The sequence below is a fragment of the Neolamprologus multifasciatus genome, chromosome 10 (genome assembly GCF_963576455.1).
Source record: "Neolamprologus multifasciatus chromosome 10, fNeoMul1.2, whole genome shotgun sequence".
Classification (NCBI taxonomy): domain Eukaryota; kingdom Metazoa; phylum Chordata; class Actinopteri; order Cichliformes; family Cichlidae; genus Neolamprologus; species Neolamprologus multifasciatus.
Window position 1 is genome coordinate 33,923,318 of NC_140448.1, and position 17,204 is coordinate 33,940,521.

General features: G+C 44.4%; 1 protein-coding gene across 1 annotated transcript in view; it reads right to left on the bottom strand.

The window, feature by feature from the left end:
* The window catches only part of LOC146510709 (platelet-derived growth factor receptor beta-like), a 33,156-nt gene extending 17,207 nt beyond the window's left edge, over positions 1-15,949 (bottom strand). The window contains exons 1-12 of the mRNA XM_085174424.1: positions 15,608-15,949; positions 15,112-15,255; positions 11,634-11,699; positions 11,466-11,560; positions 11,178-11,373; positions 4,013-4,273; positions 3,747-3,877; positions 2,713-2,794; positions 2,554-2,628; positions 2,264-2,447; positions 1,701-1,816; positions 1,335-1,446 (exon numbers count right to left, since the gene is read on the bottom strand). Coding sequence (XP_085030550.1) covers positions 1,335-1,446; positions 1,701-1,816; positions 2,264-2,447; positions 2,554-2,628; positions 2,713-2,794; positions 3,747-3,877; positions 4,013-4,273; positions 11,178-11,373; positions 11,466-11,560; positions 11,634-11,699; positions 15,112-15,208 — 1,415 coding nt within the window. The 5' untranslated portion in view covers positions 15,209-15,255; positions 15,608-15,949. The remainder of the gene's footprint in view (positions 1-1,334; positions 1,447-1,700; positions 1,817-2,263; positions 2,448-2,553; positions 2,629-2,712; positions 2,795-3,746; positions 3,878-4,012; positions 4,274-11,177; positions 11,374-11,465; positions 11,561-11,633; positions 11,700-15,111; positions 15,256-15,607) is intronic.
* Between the last annotated feature and the right edge of the window lie 1,255 nt (positions 15,950-17,204).

Here is a 17,204-nt window from a genome sequence, read left to right on the forward strand (position 1 = left end):
TGGATAATTTCTACAGAGACTATAAAGTGCTGGTGGTTGTGAGTGGTGGTTCAGTCCATGTTATTATTGTGTGTTTGAGGGTACAGTTGTCCATGTGTGTGTGTGTAGGTGGTTGTGGGTGTGTGTATGTCCAGTCCATGAGTTTAATGTGGGTCAGATGTCAGGAGGCAGAGTTCAGGAGTCTGACAGCTGTGGGGAAGAAGAAGCTGCTCCGGTACCTGGTGGTCTTAGTTCGGAGGCTCCTGCAGCGCCTCCCAGAGGGCAGGAGGGTGAAGAGTCCATGTGATGGGTGACTGGGGTCTTTGATGATTTTCCCAGCCCTTTTCAGACACCGCTTCCTGTAGATGTCCTTTATGGCAGGAAGTGGTGCTCCGGCGATGTGCTGGGCAGTTTTCACGACCCTCTGCAACGCCTTCCGGTCCGAGGCAGAGCAGTTCCCGTACCAGACTGTTATACAGTTGGTCAGGATGCTCTCGATGGTGCAGCGATAGAAGTTCACCAGGATGTCTGAGGACAGGTGGTTCTTCCTCAGAGTCCTCAAGAAGAAGAGGCGCTGGTGAGCGTTCTTGACCAGCTTGGAGCAGTTGGTCGTCCAGATGAGATCCTCGGAGATGTGGACTCCCAGGAACTTGAAGCTGCTCACACGCTCCACAGCCGTCCCCTTAATGTGGATGGGTGGATGTGGGTCAGCATTCCTCCTGTAGTCCACGATGAGCTCCTTAGTCTTCTCGGTGTTGAGCAGCAGGTTGTTTGTGTCGCACCACTCAGCCAGACGATCCACCTCCTCCCTGTAGGCAGTCTCATCGTTGTCACTGATGAGGCCAATCACCGTGGTGTCATCTGCAAACTTAATGATGGTAGAACCATCAGCAGGTCTGCAGTCGTGGGTGAAGAGGGAGTAGAGGAGAGGGCTCATCACACAGCCTTGTGGTGCACCGGTGTTCATTGTGACTGTAGATGAGCAGCGGTTATCCAGCCGGACATGTTGGGGCGGTTGGTCAGGAAGTCCAGTAACCATTTGCAGATGAGGGAACTGATGCCCAGGTCTGTCAGTTTCCTGATGAGTTGTGAGGGGAGGATTGTATTGAATGCTGAACTGAAGTCTATAAACAGCATTCTGGCGTAGGTGTTGTTGTTGTCCAGGTGTGAGAGGACAGAGTGCAGCGTGATGGAGACTGCATCCTCTGTGCTCCATGGATCACAGGATCACCATGGTAACACCAATACTGTTACACTGTGTGTGTGTGTGTGTGTGTGTGTGTGTGTGCGCGTGTGCGTCTGTGTGTGTGTGTGTGTGTGTGCGTGTGTGCATCTGTGTGTGTGTGCGTGTTTACCTGTGTGAGCTGGAACAGGTGTACCAGGTAACAGAGGGGGGTGGAGCTCCCTCGCTCACACACAGCACAGCGTTACTCCTGACCTCTGACAGGGATGTGATCCTGGGTGGAGCTAGACACACACACACACACACACACACACACACACACACACACACACCACACGTGTTATTAAAAAGTAAAATGTGCCCTCTGTTTAAATGCATACACAGATGTCTGCTAGGAGGCGGAGCCTGAGGTCATGTGATAATGTTACTCCACAGCTCACACAATACACTCGTTACTGAGCATGCACACAAAAGGTCTGTAAATGACAGCATGATGTCACATGATGTGGCATACACACCTGGTGGCCGTGTGGCTCACCTTGTACCTCCAGGTTGAATGTAGCCTCTCTGATGTCGTCATCATTGGAAATAGTTGCGGTGTAACTTCCTGTCTGATCCATCTGCACGCGCACCAGCGTCAGTGTGCTCACATACCTAATCAATCAAACATTTAGCTCCTCCTCATTTTAGCAACCATTAGCACATATGCCAGGGCTGTTGCATTAATAAATACACTCGGAGGATAAATCACTGCGAAAACACACCCGTCAACTATGCAATAGTTTCTTTTCTTTTTTCGTTTTAACTGTGGAATATTTCCAAGGAATTGTGCAATATTCTAAGGTCTGAAGCCCTGTGCGGCAACCGTATTCTCACTTATTCATTCTTATATAAAGTCTTGTACATACTATATTTATTTATTTATTTATTTGTTTATTTGTTTAAAATTTATTGCACACATAAACTTCTTTCCTTTTAAAGTGCCCTTTTTTCACTTGTGCTGAATGGGTTTGCTTACAATTTTTGTTGTTTGCAAACACAATGACAATAAAGATTCTGTTCTGATTCTCCTCCTCATCTGAGGTCTGACCTCTGACCTACCGGCTGTCTGACAGGTGTGTGGTGTTGATAGTAGTGGTTTCTGTGGCAACAGATTGGTTCTGTCTCGTCCAGATGATGGTGGGGGCGGGGTGGGCGTCAATATCTACACTTAATTCCAGCGTGTGATGGAGGAGAGATGACACATTGGTCTCACCTGAGGGCCACAGGTAAACGTAACCTCGGTCTGCAGAGACATGGAGACACAAACTTTACATGTGTGTGTCTGTTCTATGTGTATGTCTGTTCTATGTGTGTTGTGTGTGTGTGTGTGAGTGTGTATGTTTGCTGACCCAGCACTGTTATTGTGATATTTTTCATCACAGTTTGTCCCTGTGTTGTCTCCTGCACCGTGCAGCTATAAACACCTGCAGGAACAGTACGGCATTATTTCCCTCAGCACAGTTTCTCAGCAAGCTGCACACCTTTACCTGAGCCACCGAGTGCCCTACCTGAATCTGCTACTGTTGCTGCAGTGATGTTAACAAAGGAGCGGATCTGATTGGGCAAGAAGTCCGTCAGCGGCTCAATTTCCTGCAAAGAAAAATCATCATAGTTAGGTGACACCAGACAGACAGGTAGGCAGACAGGTACAGACAGGTACAGGTGGGTAAGCAGACAGGAAGGCAGACAGGTACAGACAGGTACAGGTGGGTAAGCAGACAGGAAGGCAGACAGGTACAGGTGGGTAAGCAGACAGGAAGGCAGACAGGTACAAGTGGGTAAGCAAACAGGAAGGCAGACAGGTACAGACAGGTACAGGTGGGTAAGCAGACAGGAAGGCAGACAGGTACAGACAGGTACAGGTGGGTAAGCAGACAGGAAGGCAGACAGGTACAGGTGGGTAAGCAGACAGGAAGGCAGACAGGTACAAGTGGGTAAGCAAACAGGAAGGCAGACAGGTACAGACAAGTACGGGTGGGTAAGCAGACAGGAAGGCAGACAGGTACAGACAGGTACAGGTGGGTAAGCAGACAGGAAGGCAGACAGGTACAGACAGGTACGGGTGGGTAAGCAGACAGGAAGGCAGACAGGTACAGACAAGCACAGGTGGGTAAGCAGACAGGAAGGCAGACAGGTATAGACAGGTACAGGTGGGTAAGCAGACAGGTACAGACAGTTACAGGTGGGTAAGCAGACAGGAAGGCAGACAGGTACAGACAAGTACAGGTGGGTAAGCAGACAGGTACAGACAGGTACAGGTGGGTAAGCAGACAGGAAGGCAGACAGGTACAGACAAGTACAGGTGGGTAAGCAGACAGGAAGGCAGACAGGTACAGACAAGTACAGGTGGGTAAGCAGACAGGTACAGACAGGTACAGGTGGGTAAGCAGACAGGAAGGCAGACAGGTACAGACAAGTACAGGTGGGTAAGCAGACAGGAAGGCAGACAGGTACAGACAAGTACAGGTGGGTAAGCAGACAGGAAGGCAGACAGGTACAGACAGGTACAGGTGGGTAAGCAGACAGGAAGGCAGACAGGTACCTGTCTGCGGGGGAAGCCCCAGGAGAAGAACACCATCTCTGTGTCTTTAACTGTGCAGTTTACTGTGAGGACCTCGCCCTGCTTCAGCACACTGCTGGACACCGTCAGGTCCACCTCCATGACCTTTGGGACTGAAATACGCAGGTGCACAAAAATGATACAGGTAGCAGGGGAGACAGGTAGGAATATGACTTGTTTATGAATGAATGGCAACCTTTCAGCATAAATGTGAACTAAACATTATCAGAAGGTAGACAGACACAAACCTATAATGCTGAAGACGTAGTACGTCTGCGACTCCCTCTCCTCAGCTCCGTTTGTGGCGATGCACATGTATGATGTGTCATTGAGGTGACCCGTGAAGCCACGCCCCGGCTCATATGTCACCCCGCTTATCAGCCTCCTGCTGGGGCGCTCGTACAGCGAGACATTGAGGTTCGGGTTGGACACCATGCAGGGAATTGTGCCTTCCTCACCCTCCTTCATCACCACACCCAGATCCAATGGTACAAACCATTCATCGGGACCTGAGGGGGGAACAGGTAAACACGGAACATCACGAGGAATGCAGGTACTCTTAGAAAAATTATGGTTCTTAAATGGTTCTTCAGATGTCTTCATGGTTCTTTAAAGAACCATCATACATCAAAGAACCTTATTATTTTGTAGATGGTTATTCAGCTATTACAAATGGTTCTTTAAAGAACAAAAGGTTCTTCATCCTTAGCAATCTAAGTTTGATGGTGTAAAATGGCATAAATATTTATTCACTATAATGAGGCTGTGAATTATACTGTGTGTTTTGTTTGTGTGCATGTGTGTGCGAACGGGGAGGACGGGTTACCTGGTGATTACCCTTTAAGAGAAGATGGTAGGAAACTGAATATTCAAATAAAAGTTAGAAATACTTAAAAATATACTGGTGGAAGGTGTGGGGGCCAAAGCCTAAAGAGCCTACCCCCAACACTCCTAACCCCCCAAACCCACTGATCACAAATAATGTGGTAATAGAATATGGAATTTATTATTAAGACATTTATGAATATGGTGAGTTAACAAATAGGAGACACAATGCACACATTCAAATATTGTACTTTAGTTTTACATTTTAATAAAGTATTACTATTTTCTGCTTCAAGGCATTACTTTTGAGATTATTATATATATTAGAAAATATAGCATAATGATAATACTAGTTATTGTAAACTTTACAAACCACCCAGCAGTATGTAAAGTCAAATTATAAAATACAAGTAAATAACAATTGCACAACAGAATGTCAATGTAATGAACACACGTATGTGTTCATTACCAACACACTTACTTAGTTTTGACAAAGCGCACTGCTTAGGTAAATGATCTGAGTATATGTTTATCACTGAGCAATTTGTTAATATGTGTTTCGAGCCAAATGACAGGTAGAGAGAGAGTGACGTTAGAGCTTCTAAAATATGTGGTTCAATTGCGTGCTGCGTACATAACGTAATGTCAGCTAGACCGATATTAAAATGTATAAAATTGTTAAAGTCACTAAAATGGCGCCTGAAGCCTGTATTGACATGAGCTCTGTGTCTGCTCTAGAAACTCTGAGCTGAGCCTTACATTAAATACTCGCATGAACCTGTACTTTGAATTCTGGAAGAGCATGAAGGTGTGTCTTTGACTGTTCCTGTATAACTTATAACTGTATAACTGTATAACTATAACTTTCGGACTAGTTGACAAGTTATGCTCCGGTCATTTGATGTTTCCAAGATGGATTTCTTTTGTAATATAGTTAAATTTTCTTTGCATATTTCATTTATCCACCATCATACATTAAGCCAAGAAGAGGTCGTTATACTAACAAGAGGTATCAATGCTGGGCCAAAGTTGAGCACGGGGTTAAAGTTTGTAATCCAGCCGGAGTGTAAATATCACTCAGCAGCCAGTCGTAGAGCTGAAGCAGGTAGCATCAACACATAAATCTACCCAGCTTAAATCACAAGACCACCTCTGACCAAAAAGCTGTAGATTTTTGTTTTTTTCACAAATTAATCCAGATTCACACTAATTCTGTTCACAGCTCCAACAAAATGAGGAAGAGGAGGGAGACAAACAAAATTAGGTTGAATTACAATTGGATGGAAGTCCAGGACAAGGAGAAGGAAGCTTAGGATGAGGAGGAAGAAAAGCAGCAGGAGCATCTTTAGTGATCTCTATGATGTCATTGAGGTTTGCTTTCATTATTAATATGGTCCTCTCACAAAGAAAGATGACTTGGTTTAGTTTACCTACTTCCTGTATTAAATAGTGATGTGCAAAGCATTGTGGAAAACCACGGAGCAGGCACGTATAGTGCATCTGCAGGTAAATGAACATCAAATCTCTAAGACAGACTCCAATCTGTATATTTATCACCCTTATGATAAAACCCATGTCAGTCATTGGTTTATGGACTTTGTATTTTGAAGCCTCAGCATTTGCTATGTGGGTTTTTCTGAGCCATTTGGAACCCTATTAGGATGAGGGATCAGAATCTGGAGTCGTGCACACTACTGTTTCATTTAGTGTGTATCCATAAGATTTGTACAGCAGATCCAAGTTGTGCCTTGAAAACAGATTTGACTTTCTGCAAGACAACAGTCGTCCGCTGGCCAAAACAGTTTTCCAAATACCTCCACGTGATCAAGCCTGGATTTAGAAAAGAATAGCAAAAATGCAATTTGTGTTTGTGTGTTCAGAGGCAGCGGCGTGGGGGGAGACCTCGGCTCATCCAGCTGGAGAGCCTGACCAGGAGGAGTCAAACATTAACTCGGCTCTTCCAGGGCACCCTGCAGACTCGGCTGCTGGCATTGGCGAGGGAGTGTGGCCGCCACTGGGATGAAGTGAACGCCAAACTGGAGTCCATCGCAGGTCGACTGCAGGTATGCGAGTCAGACCTACTGAGGAGGGTTTCACTTTTCTCTCTTCTTTATAATTGACTATTTTCTCTCTCTCTCAGCTCCTTGTCTCAGAGTGGGAGGAGTTTGAAGCACAAAGGGAGGAGCTTGTCATTTGGTTGGCTAATATGGATGTCCCCCTGAGTGAGGTTGACCAGCTGACAGGAAACACCTGTGAAAAACTGAAACCACTGCAGGTGTGGGCTTGTTTTGATATGACATATATTTGATATGATACATACGTCAGAGACATTATCCTAAACTGGACTAACAAAGGACCATGAGTCCAACATGAAACTTACATAACGCTGAAGTTCATTGATCATTTTAATCAAAAACTTGTTGTTGAAATATTTTTACTGAACATGCAAACATCTGCTGATGAAAATGCCTTGATTTATTGGTCTGTTATGAAGCTATTGCTATTTCTAATGTGTTTTTATCACTTTCTGATGTTTTATTAATTAAACAATACATGTATTAATTCAGTGGTTCCCAAACTTTTTTTGTTGGGCCCCCCTTGTTTTACAAGAAAAATGTTCGCGCCCCCCCTCGCGCGCGCGCGCGCACGAACACATCCTCCAACCACACACGCCCATATTTTGCTCCATTGCGGTTTATTTCACACCTCAAACATTTAGTAAACAATTAAGCAAATACAAGTAATCTGCAATAAATGACAGGTAGTAAGGAAATAAACTACTAAGTCTTTTACGCTACATCCACACCTACACGGGTATTTTTGAAAACGCAGCTGTTTCGTCCACACGTAAACGGCGTTTCGAATCATCGAGAACAGAGATTTTTTAAAACTCCTTTTTTGCGTTTACGTGTGGACGAGGAATACAGAGTTCGTCATGCAATGTCAAAGGTATGTGCCTTTTTTCACCTCACGCTGTGTGCACGTTATTGTTTACATGAGATGAATTGCAGAATGGCAGACAGAGACGAAATACTGTTAATCTGACTATCTGCAGGTTTTACACGCTTACATATACACGCAGTTACTGTCCCTCCATTTAGAAAGGCAGAGGTGTCACGGTGTAATTATCTTACGTGTAGTTGTTTTTTTCCTGTGTAATAATATTCAACATTGCTATCAATACATTTTTCAAAAAATCCCTCTGCAAATTGGGTTCAAAAACATAAACAACTGTTGGATGCTGTTTGCCTGTGATTTGAACCGGGGAACAAATTGTGGCAGGATGAGCCTGATGTTATTTGTATCCCACTGTAACTTTACTGTATAAAGAGCTAACATCTCCAAAATGTCAGGAGTTGTTAGTCATTACAACAAGTGTTTGTGAACTACAAATCAAGAATGTGGGATACTGTTTGTCCGTGATTTAAACAGCCCAGCGCTGCTCCCAACGAAGGGAAAACCAATCCTGCAGGGAGACCTACCTCGGCACTTGTGCAGGTGAAACCAAAGGGAAGATGTGCTTCACCATAGAATGAAGTTGGTTTGGAAACATATTCAGCTATGCTTCATCTCCTGCTTTGCGTTCGTGTGGGCGCCCGTGCTAGCAGTGTCCAAGCGTTGTTTTTTTTTTTTTTCCCTTTTCATGCCGCGCCCCCCCTGCAATGGCTCTGCGCCCCCCCTAGGGGGCGGGCCCCACACTTTGGGAACGTCTGTATTAATTGTTGTTGTTATCTATAGATGTAGTATTTATATATATTTATTTATAGTATGGCAAATATATTTAATCATTACTGTTTAAATAACTAATATGTGACATGTATTAGTAGTGATGTTGTACTGAGGGTTAAAAGGCCTTTTTGTCTTTTGGTATACTGGGAAATGGCAATAAACCATTAATATATGTCTATGCTCAATTCAATTCAATTTTATTTATATAGCGCCAAATTACAAAAAAAAGTCACCTCAAGGTGCTTCATAGATACAGAGAAAAACCCAGCAATCATATGACCCCCTATGAGCAAGCACTTTGGCGACAGTGGGAAGGAAAAACTCCCTTTTAACAGGAAGAAACCTCCAGCAGAACCAGGCTCAGAGAGTGGCGGGGCCATCTGCTGCAGTTGGTTGGGGTGAGAGAAGCAAGACAGGATAAAAGACATGCTGTGGAAGAGAGACAGAGATTAATAACAGATATGATTCAATGCAGAGAGGTCTGTGAACACATAGTGAGTGAGAAAGGTGACTGGAAAGGAAAAACTCAATGCATCATGGGAATCCCCGGCAGCCTACATCTATTGCAGCATAACTAAGGGAGGATTCAGGGTCACCTGGTCCAGCCCTAACTATATGCTTTAGCAAAAAGGAAAGTTTGAAGCCTAATCTTAAAAGTAGAGATAGTGTCTGTCTCCCGAATCCAAACTGGAAGCTGGTTCCACAGAAGAGGGGCCTGAAAACTGAAGGCTCTGCCTCCCATTCTACTTTTAAATACTCTAGGAACAACAAGTAGGCCTGCAGAGCGAGAGCGAAGTGCTCTAATAGGGTGATATGGTAGTACAAGGTCATTAAGATAAGATGGGGCCTGATTATTTAAGACCTTGTATGTGAGGAGCAGGATTTTGAATTCTGGGTTTAACAGGAAGCCAAAACAGGAGAAATCTGCTCTGTCTTTCTAGTCCCTGTCAGGACTCTTGCTGCAGCATTTTGGATTAGCTGAAGGCTTTTCAGTGAGTTTTTTTGACATCCTGATAATAATGAATTACAGTCGTCCAGCCTGGAAGTAATAAATGCATGAACTAGTTTTTCAGCGTCACTCTGAGACAGGATATTTCTAAGTTTAGAGATGTTGCACAAATGGAAGAAAGCAGTCTTACATATTTGTTTAATATGTGCATTGAAGGACATGTCCTGGTCAAAAATCACTCCAAGTTTCCTCACAGCGTTACTGGAGGCCAAGGCAATGCCATCCAGAGGAAGAATCTGGTTAGATACCATACCATTTCTAAGATTTTCAGGGCCGAGTACAATAACCTCAGTTTTATCTGAATTAAGAAGCAGAAAGTAAGCGGCCATCCAGGTCTTTATGTCTTTAAGACATTCCTGCAGTTTAACTCATTGGTGTGTGTTATCTGGCTTCATGGACAGATAGAGCTGGGTGTCATCTGCATAGCAGTGTAAATGTATGCTGTCTTCTAATGATGCTGCCTAAGGGAAGCATGTATAATGTAAACAGAATTGGTCCTAGCACTGAACCCTGTGGAACTCCATAATTAACCTCAGTGTGTGAAGAGGACTCTCCATTTACATGCACAAACAGGAGTCTATTAGATAGATATGATACAAACCACTGCAGCACAGTACCTGTAATACCTACAGCATGTTTTAATCGCTCTAATAGGATATTATGGTCGACAGTATCGAACGCTGCACTGAGGTCTAGCAGGACAAGCACAGAGATGAGTCCACTGTCAGAGGCCATAAGAAGATCATTTGTAACCTTCACTAAAGCTGTTTCTGTGCTGTGATGAGCTCTGAAACCTAACTGAAACTCTTCAAATAAACCATTCCTCTGCAGATGATCTGTTAGCTGTTTGACAACTACTCTTTCAAGGATTTTTGATATGAAAGGAAGGTCGTATTTATTTTACCCTACTCAAATTCAATTTATGATACATTTTATTTTGAAAGATTTAAAAAGGTTCTTTAAAATGCTTTTTTTAAAGAACCATTTGAAGGACCTTTTTTAAAATGGTTCTTTGAAAAACCATTAAACGTGCCCCAAATAACCATTTCTTGATGGTTCTTTGGGGGACCTTTTGTCATGGTTCTCAAGATCTGGAGAGGTCGTGGTGTGTGTATTTTTTGTCTTAGCCTCTCCTACCAGGGCGGAACTGGACCTTGATTCCCCGCCTCTGAACCCGCCCTGAACACGCACCTGTGGCTCATTCACACTGATCCTGGCAGACTACTTAAGATGGCAAGAGAGGCTGCTTCCTCGCTGGATCGTCACACTACCTAGCGTCAGTGTAGCCTAGCCCATGAAAGTGTTCCCTTTGATCTCCTAGAGTTTCCTCCTGACATTGTTTTTTCTCTGTGTACAGGCCTTCTAGACTCCCTGCCCGTCTTCCCTGCCGTCTGGATTTCTGTGGATGTGTGTGAGTGAGCGTGAGCTTTTTGGTGTGGACATTTGGAGTGAGTTACGGATCAAGTTGAAGAAGAGCGTGTGTGTACCCCCGTCTTGGACCTTCCCTTCGGACCCCGCCCTACTCCCTGGAGCCCCGTGTTATCTGTTCCACTGTATATATGTATATATTCTCACTTGGTGTCACATTGTAAATAAACCCTCGCCTTCTCTCTAAACTTCAGAGTCCTGCGAGTGAGTCCTCTGCCTACTAATCTGTGACACCTTTAAAGGTTCTTCAATGAACCACTGAAAGAAATGGTTCTTTAAAGAACCATTGTTTGAAAGGTTCTTTGTGGCACCAAAAAAGGTTCTTCTATGGCATCAGGCTAAAGAACCACTTTTGTTTCCAGTTGGCACCTTTATTTTTCTGACACAAACAACAGGAGGAACACACGTTGGAAGATGGTTACCTTGTCCAGGTACAAAGACATCAACATTTCTGCTCTGATCAGATGATGGCTCCTCACAGGTGTATCTCCCAGAATTCCTCCATGTGATGTTAAAGAGATGCAGGATGCTCATGGAGCCTTGATTGTCCAAGAGGACCCCATCTACTGGCGGGTCCTGAGGAAAATGCCACTTCACCTCACTCCACCCCAAACACTCCTGAGGAGAAGAAAAGATACCTGAGAGAGAGGTACTGGAAGACATCGGAAGACAGAGACAGGTAGGTGTAGAGACAGACAAGTGTTACTGACCACTGTGTAATTGGAGTTAGAGGGGACCAGAACTTCAGAGGCTGATGGCAGCAGCTCCAGAGAAACTGCCCCTTCAGGATGAACCAGGAATACACCTACACACAGAGACAGGTAGACATTCAGGTGTCACCTCTAAAATCCTACTGATGCTTTAACGTTATTACTCACCCAAGAGAAACCCCAACAGGCTGATATTTCCTGTTCCCCTGATGGATGCCATCATGGCTGCCGACCCTGAGCAGTGACAGGTGGAGGAGAGATTTCAAAATAAAAGTCTAACATCATTAAAACACAAAATGGACTTTCTGTGAAGCTCTGATATTTGGTGGAAGCTTTAAAAAATGCAAATAGTTGAATGTAATAAGTGTTGGATGCTGCAAGCTGTGTACAAATACTGTAGTAATGATTGTCTTCTATTACTGCTCTATATTCCAGAGAGATGTGTTTACTGCATGTCAGTGGCAGCTGTAGACTGCAGAAATAATAAACTCAACGAAGTTACTTTGAAGGGAGGCGTCTAAGAAGCTTCATTAAAGTTTAACAAGTTTATTTAAACTGTAGCAGTCTGGACTTTTTTCATTCCCTGCATTCAGTCGGCGTCTGTTAAATCTGTCGAGGTGACTGATGCTTCAAACAGACGTGAACACATTCCTGTGTGTGTGTGCATGTGTTTTCACACAAAGCAGCCACTCACAGCCATCCCTAGGGACTTCAGCCAATCAGAGCCCTGGTTGATGGAGAGAGAATGAGGAATGCCAGCTGACCACCAAAGAAGAAAATAAACAGCGAGGTATTTCCTGTGGGCAGCAGAGAGGAGAGCAAGCCTCATCTCAGGGTTTAGCCAATCACAGTTCTGAAGCTCTGTGCCCTGACTAATGCTCAGCAGGTGATGTCACCAGTCAGCTGCCGAGTCTTCCTCTTCATCCCTACCTCCACTGTCACAGAGTGTCAAATTTGGGCGTCCAGATTGGTGGCTTCAGTCTCTCTTGTGATGTCACCAATGGAAGTTTTAAAGGGCTTTTTATTAACTCTCTGAAGGCTGAAGAGAGAGGAATGCCTCAAATGTGTGCTTGAGTAAAATTTGCTTTGAAGTACTGATCTTGTGATCAGGTTACTGACCAACAGAAGACACTCTTTTACAGCTGCTGAGTTAAAAGATCACACCATTGTTTTTCCAGCCTGCCGTGTGTGTGTTGTGACTGCTGTGTGTGTTTGGTTCAAACTGACTGTGCAGCACAAAGCTGATCTCAGATCGAATCACCAACACGTTCATCGGCCAACGTTCTTCCAACTGTGTTTTTGAATTTTTGTCTAGTTCGTGCTCAGTAAAAATCACCTTTAAGCAGCTATGATCAGAAATATGAGCAGCTACAAGACATCGATTGGCAAAGTAGGAGACAGCTAATCTGACTATGGTGATCTATTTAAGTAGTATTCCAGATAGGTAGTCATACACCTGTTCATCAACACTGAATATTCTACATGTAATCATTTCATATCCTGTCACACTCACCTACTCTACAGGTGTGCCACCTGCCTGTCACTGCTCCATACTAACGCTGTGATCGGTCACCTCAGACCTGTAGCACACAGCACACACACACTGTAACACAATTAAACTGATCAAACTGCAAACCACGAGATTTATTGTTGGTCAAGTCGATGCATTTGAATGATCAGCATGGCAAACATAAAAACAGAAATCTAAAGAGAAGCAGAGGCCCAACAACAACCAACCACAGTTCAGATAATGCACAGAAAAACTAACTGGATATATGCTCGTGTATGATGTTATTACCACACAATAAGTTTGATCAGAATATTTCTGACACTTAAAGTATTACAAACACCAAACATGTAAGGAACCAAACTGGGTGGCCAGGTAGGGCTGTTGGATCTGAAAAGTTGATTTTCATAGATTAGACTTTCATCAATAAATCTTCAGTCTGTGCTTTTAAAATGTTTTGAAACAAGTTCAAACTCATAAAAACAGTGAATCTAAAAAAAATGAGAATTAGTTCACCAAACCAGTTAAAAACACACAAACTGAGCAAATACACCAAACCTACAAATGGAAACATCCTACGAGAAGGTTCAAAATATGTTTATACTCATATATGCCTCTCTTCAGCGTCTTAGTCACTTCATTTCTTCATGATGAAGAAGAGAACACATGAATATTCTGACTCTGTGGTGACACACAGCAGGCTCTCCCTGAGCCTGGTTCTGTCAGAGGTTTCTCACTGTTAAAAGGGAGTTTTTCCTTCCCACTATCGCCAATGGTGTTGGTTACGTTACTTGAAAATAATAATTAGTTACTATTAATGATTACGTCTCCAAGAAATTAATCCAGTTACTTTACTGATTACTTATTTTCAAAAGTAATTAGTTACTTTATTACTTAGTTACTTGTTAAAAACATGGTACACAACCTGAATACATAATAAAGCAATAGGCCTTTCTGCTTAATTCTATTTTTTTCTGCATAATCCATCATATAAAATGACGCTTGTATGTGTCTGTGAAGGTTCTCAGTCATCCAGGTCATCGCAGTCAAAGGAGCTTGCAAAGAAAAGTGTCTGGGCTTCTTTAAGTTACTTGAAGACGTTTCACCTCTCATCCAGTTCCACACCTTGGCTCAGGCGATTAGAGGATCATCAGGGGGTCCTTTTGTCCCTCTGTGGGGGGATATTCCCACTAGGTTTATATCTGGGACTCTCCACCATTTGACCTTAGAACTGAAGAAGCTTCTCGGATGAGAGGTGAAATGTCTTCAAGTAACTTAAAGAAGTCCAGACGCTTTTCTTTGCAAGCTCCTTTGACGATGCTTGTATGTCATTGTCAGCTGCCTGAGACACATGTTTGAAGATGTGAGGTTTAATTAGAGGGAGGATCAGCTGTGGTTCTGTGGTTGCTCAGTTTTTGAAGATGTTCTGACGCTGAGACGTGAAGAGGAACCTGCTGCCCAATCAGAGCTCCCACTGTGAGGAGATGTCAGAGTTCAGGAGGAACGTCTCTTACTGAGCCCAGTTTTATTTACCTGATTTTAATCTGTCAGTTTAACCCCAGTTTCACTGGCAGTAAAATACCTTTATAGAATGGTAAATGGCCTGTATTTGTATAGCACTTTACATAGTCCCTAAGGACCCCAAAGCACTTTACACATTCAGTCATCCACCCATTCACACACTGGAGATGGCAAGGTACATTGTAGCCACAGGTGCCCTGGGACGCACTGACAGAGGCGAGGCTGCCGGACACTGGCACCACCGGGCCCTCTGACCACCACCAGTAGGCAATGGGTGAAGTGTCTTGCCCAAGGACACAACGACCAAGACTGTCCAAGCCGGGGCTCGAACCGGCAACGTTCTGATTACAAGGCGAACTCCCAACTCGGATGGAGCCACGATCACCCACAATCACTCAGTAACCTCCAGGCCGACAGGTTAATCAGATGTTCTGAACTGGTTGTAGGTGTGAATCTCTCTGTGGCAGCATTGTGATACCTGTGACAAGTGTGATAGGCTGCAGGCAGCCAATGAGCACTCAGGACGGACGGATGTGTAGGCAGTATTTCCTGTCTCTGTGTGGTGCTCCTTTGTTTGATTTTCATGCTATAAATGTGAAAAAAAAGACAGACTTGTACCTGCAGCGGGGACTCTGACTTTTCTTTGGTGATGCAGAGGATGCGAGGAGCTCCTGCACGCTGGAAGTTCCGCCCCCTCACTGGCCTTCAGCCTCATGATTGCTGCACAAGCTTCCCTCCATCACCGATCTGTTCAGCAACAAACTGCAGGAGGAATTCCACATTCAGGTGCCGATACTCAGCTGAGATTCACCTGACCCATTGCTCTGTGCACCAATGCAGTGAAAGTATTGCACACAGTACTTACTCGCAGTACGTACTCCCAGTGCTCACAATCTTTACTCTCAGTACTCAGAGTACTTATTCACAGTACTCACAGTATGTACTCACAGCTTTTACTCGTACCACTACTTAGAGTAGTTAAAGTATTTACTTGCAGTATTTACTCACAGCAATATTTCTGTATTTCTAGTACATGTAGTACTTGTACATAGCAATACTGTGTGGAATCTAATCAGGATTCAGAGAAAGAAAAGAGAGTAGAGTTGGTTCAAACCTTCTGAAGCTGCTCCTTTTCCTTCTCTTCTTCTTCTTTTCACTGTTTGTGTCTCCTCTTCTTCTTTTCAGTTCATTCCAGACGAACGACGAATGGAAACCAACAGACTGATTCACAGTGAGAGAGGGAGACATAGGGCCAGAGTGGAGAGAGAGAGTCTGCAGTACTGAGGGAAGAAAACGGGTGAGAGACACAGACGCACATTGAGAGAGAGAGCGAGAGAGAGAAAGAGCATCTGTTTTCAATCTGTCTCTCTGCCCTCCCCCCTTCTTTGACAGGAAATGAACCGAGTCCAACACACACACACACACACACACACACACACACACACACACACACACACACACACACACACACATACTGAAACACACATACAGAAAAAGTCAGTTTTCTGTTTTACAGTCAGACTTACTGCTTTGTGTGTATGTCTGTGTGTGTGTCAGTATGTGTATGTGTGTGTTTGTGTTTTGTAGTAGACTTTATTAAACAGAGTGCTATGTGAGAGAGTCAGCTTACTGACTGATCAGTAATAAATCAGGGTTGGTTTAACTTCAAACTCATTCAAATTGAATTGTCAGGGTCCTGGGTCTGAGTGACCCAGGGTCCCTGAGCAGTTTTGGACTTGTCTTGTATTGTATGTATATTTGGTGTTGCTGTCCCTCTTCTCCCTGTTTGCGGGTGTGTGTATGTGTTTCTGTGGGATACTTCAGGCCTGGTGAGTGTGGCTCTGCTGGCGGACTGGCCACACCCGAAGCTCCTGCAACACCCCCTGTTGTTGATCAGGGCTCGTCGGAGGAGCTATTTAGGAGAGTGTTGAAGTTCCACTGGCGCGGGATCATTACGTTAGACTCCCAAGTCAGTGTGTGTGTTTAGGAAGTGCAGATCGTGTGTGTGCCTGCCTCTATTGTTTCCCTACAGGAGGAACGTGGAGAGGAAGGGCAGCACGCACAGGGTGCGCTGGTGGGCAGCTCTGAACACCACATCCAGAACACCCTGGATTTTGTTGAGAAGGTGAGAGATGTCATTATGGAGGCAGATGAAACCATAGTCTCGTACGACGTTACATCTCTCTTCACTTGCAGTCACAGAGGCGTTGGAGGTAGTCCGTAAGAGATTAAATGGTAAATGGCCTGCATTTGTATAGCGCTTTTCTAGTCCTTAAGGACCCCAAAGCGCTTTACACTACATTCAGTCATCCACCCATTCACACTCACATTCACACACTGGCGATGGCAAGCTACATTGTAGCCACAGCTGCCCTGGGGCGCACTGACAGAGGCGAGGCTGCCGGACACAGGCGCCACCGGGCCCTCTGACCACCACCAGTAGGCAAACATGGGGTTAGTATCTTGCCCAAGGATATTTGGCATGCAGCCAGGAGGCAGCCTGGGATCGAACCACCGACCTTCTGATTAGTGGCTGACCTGCTCTGCCACCTGAGCTACAGCCACCCCAGGATGATTACAGGATGACACCATCCTGTAACCAACCTGTAACCATCCTGTAATGACACCAACCTCAGCAACAGGACCACTCTCAGCATCCAACAAGTGTGTTTGCTTTTGGAACTGTGTCTTCATTCCACCTACTTCACATA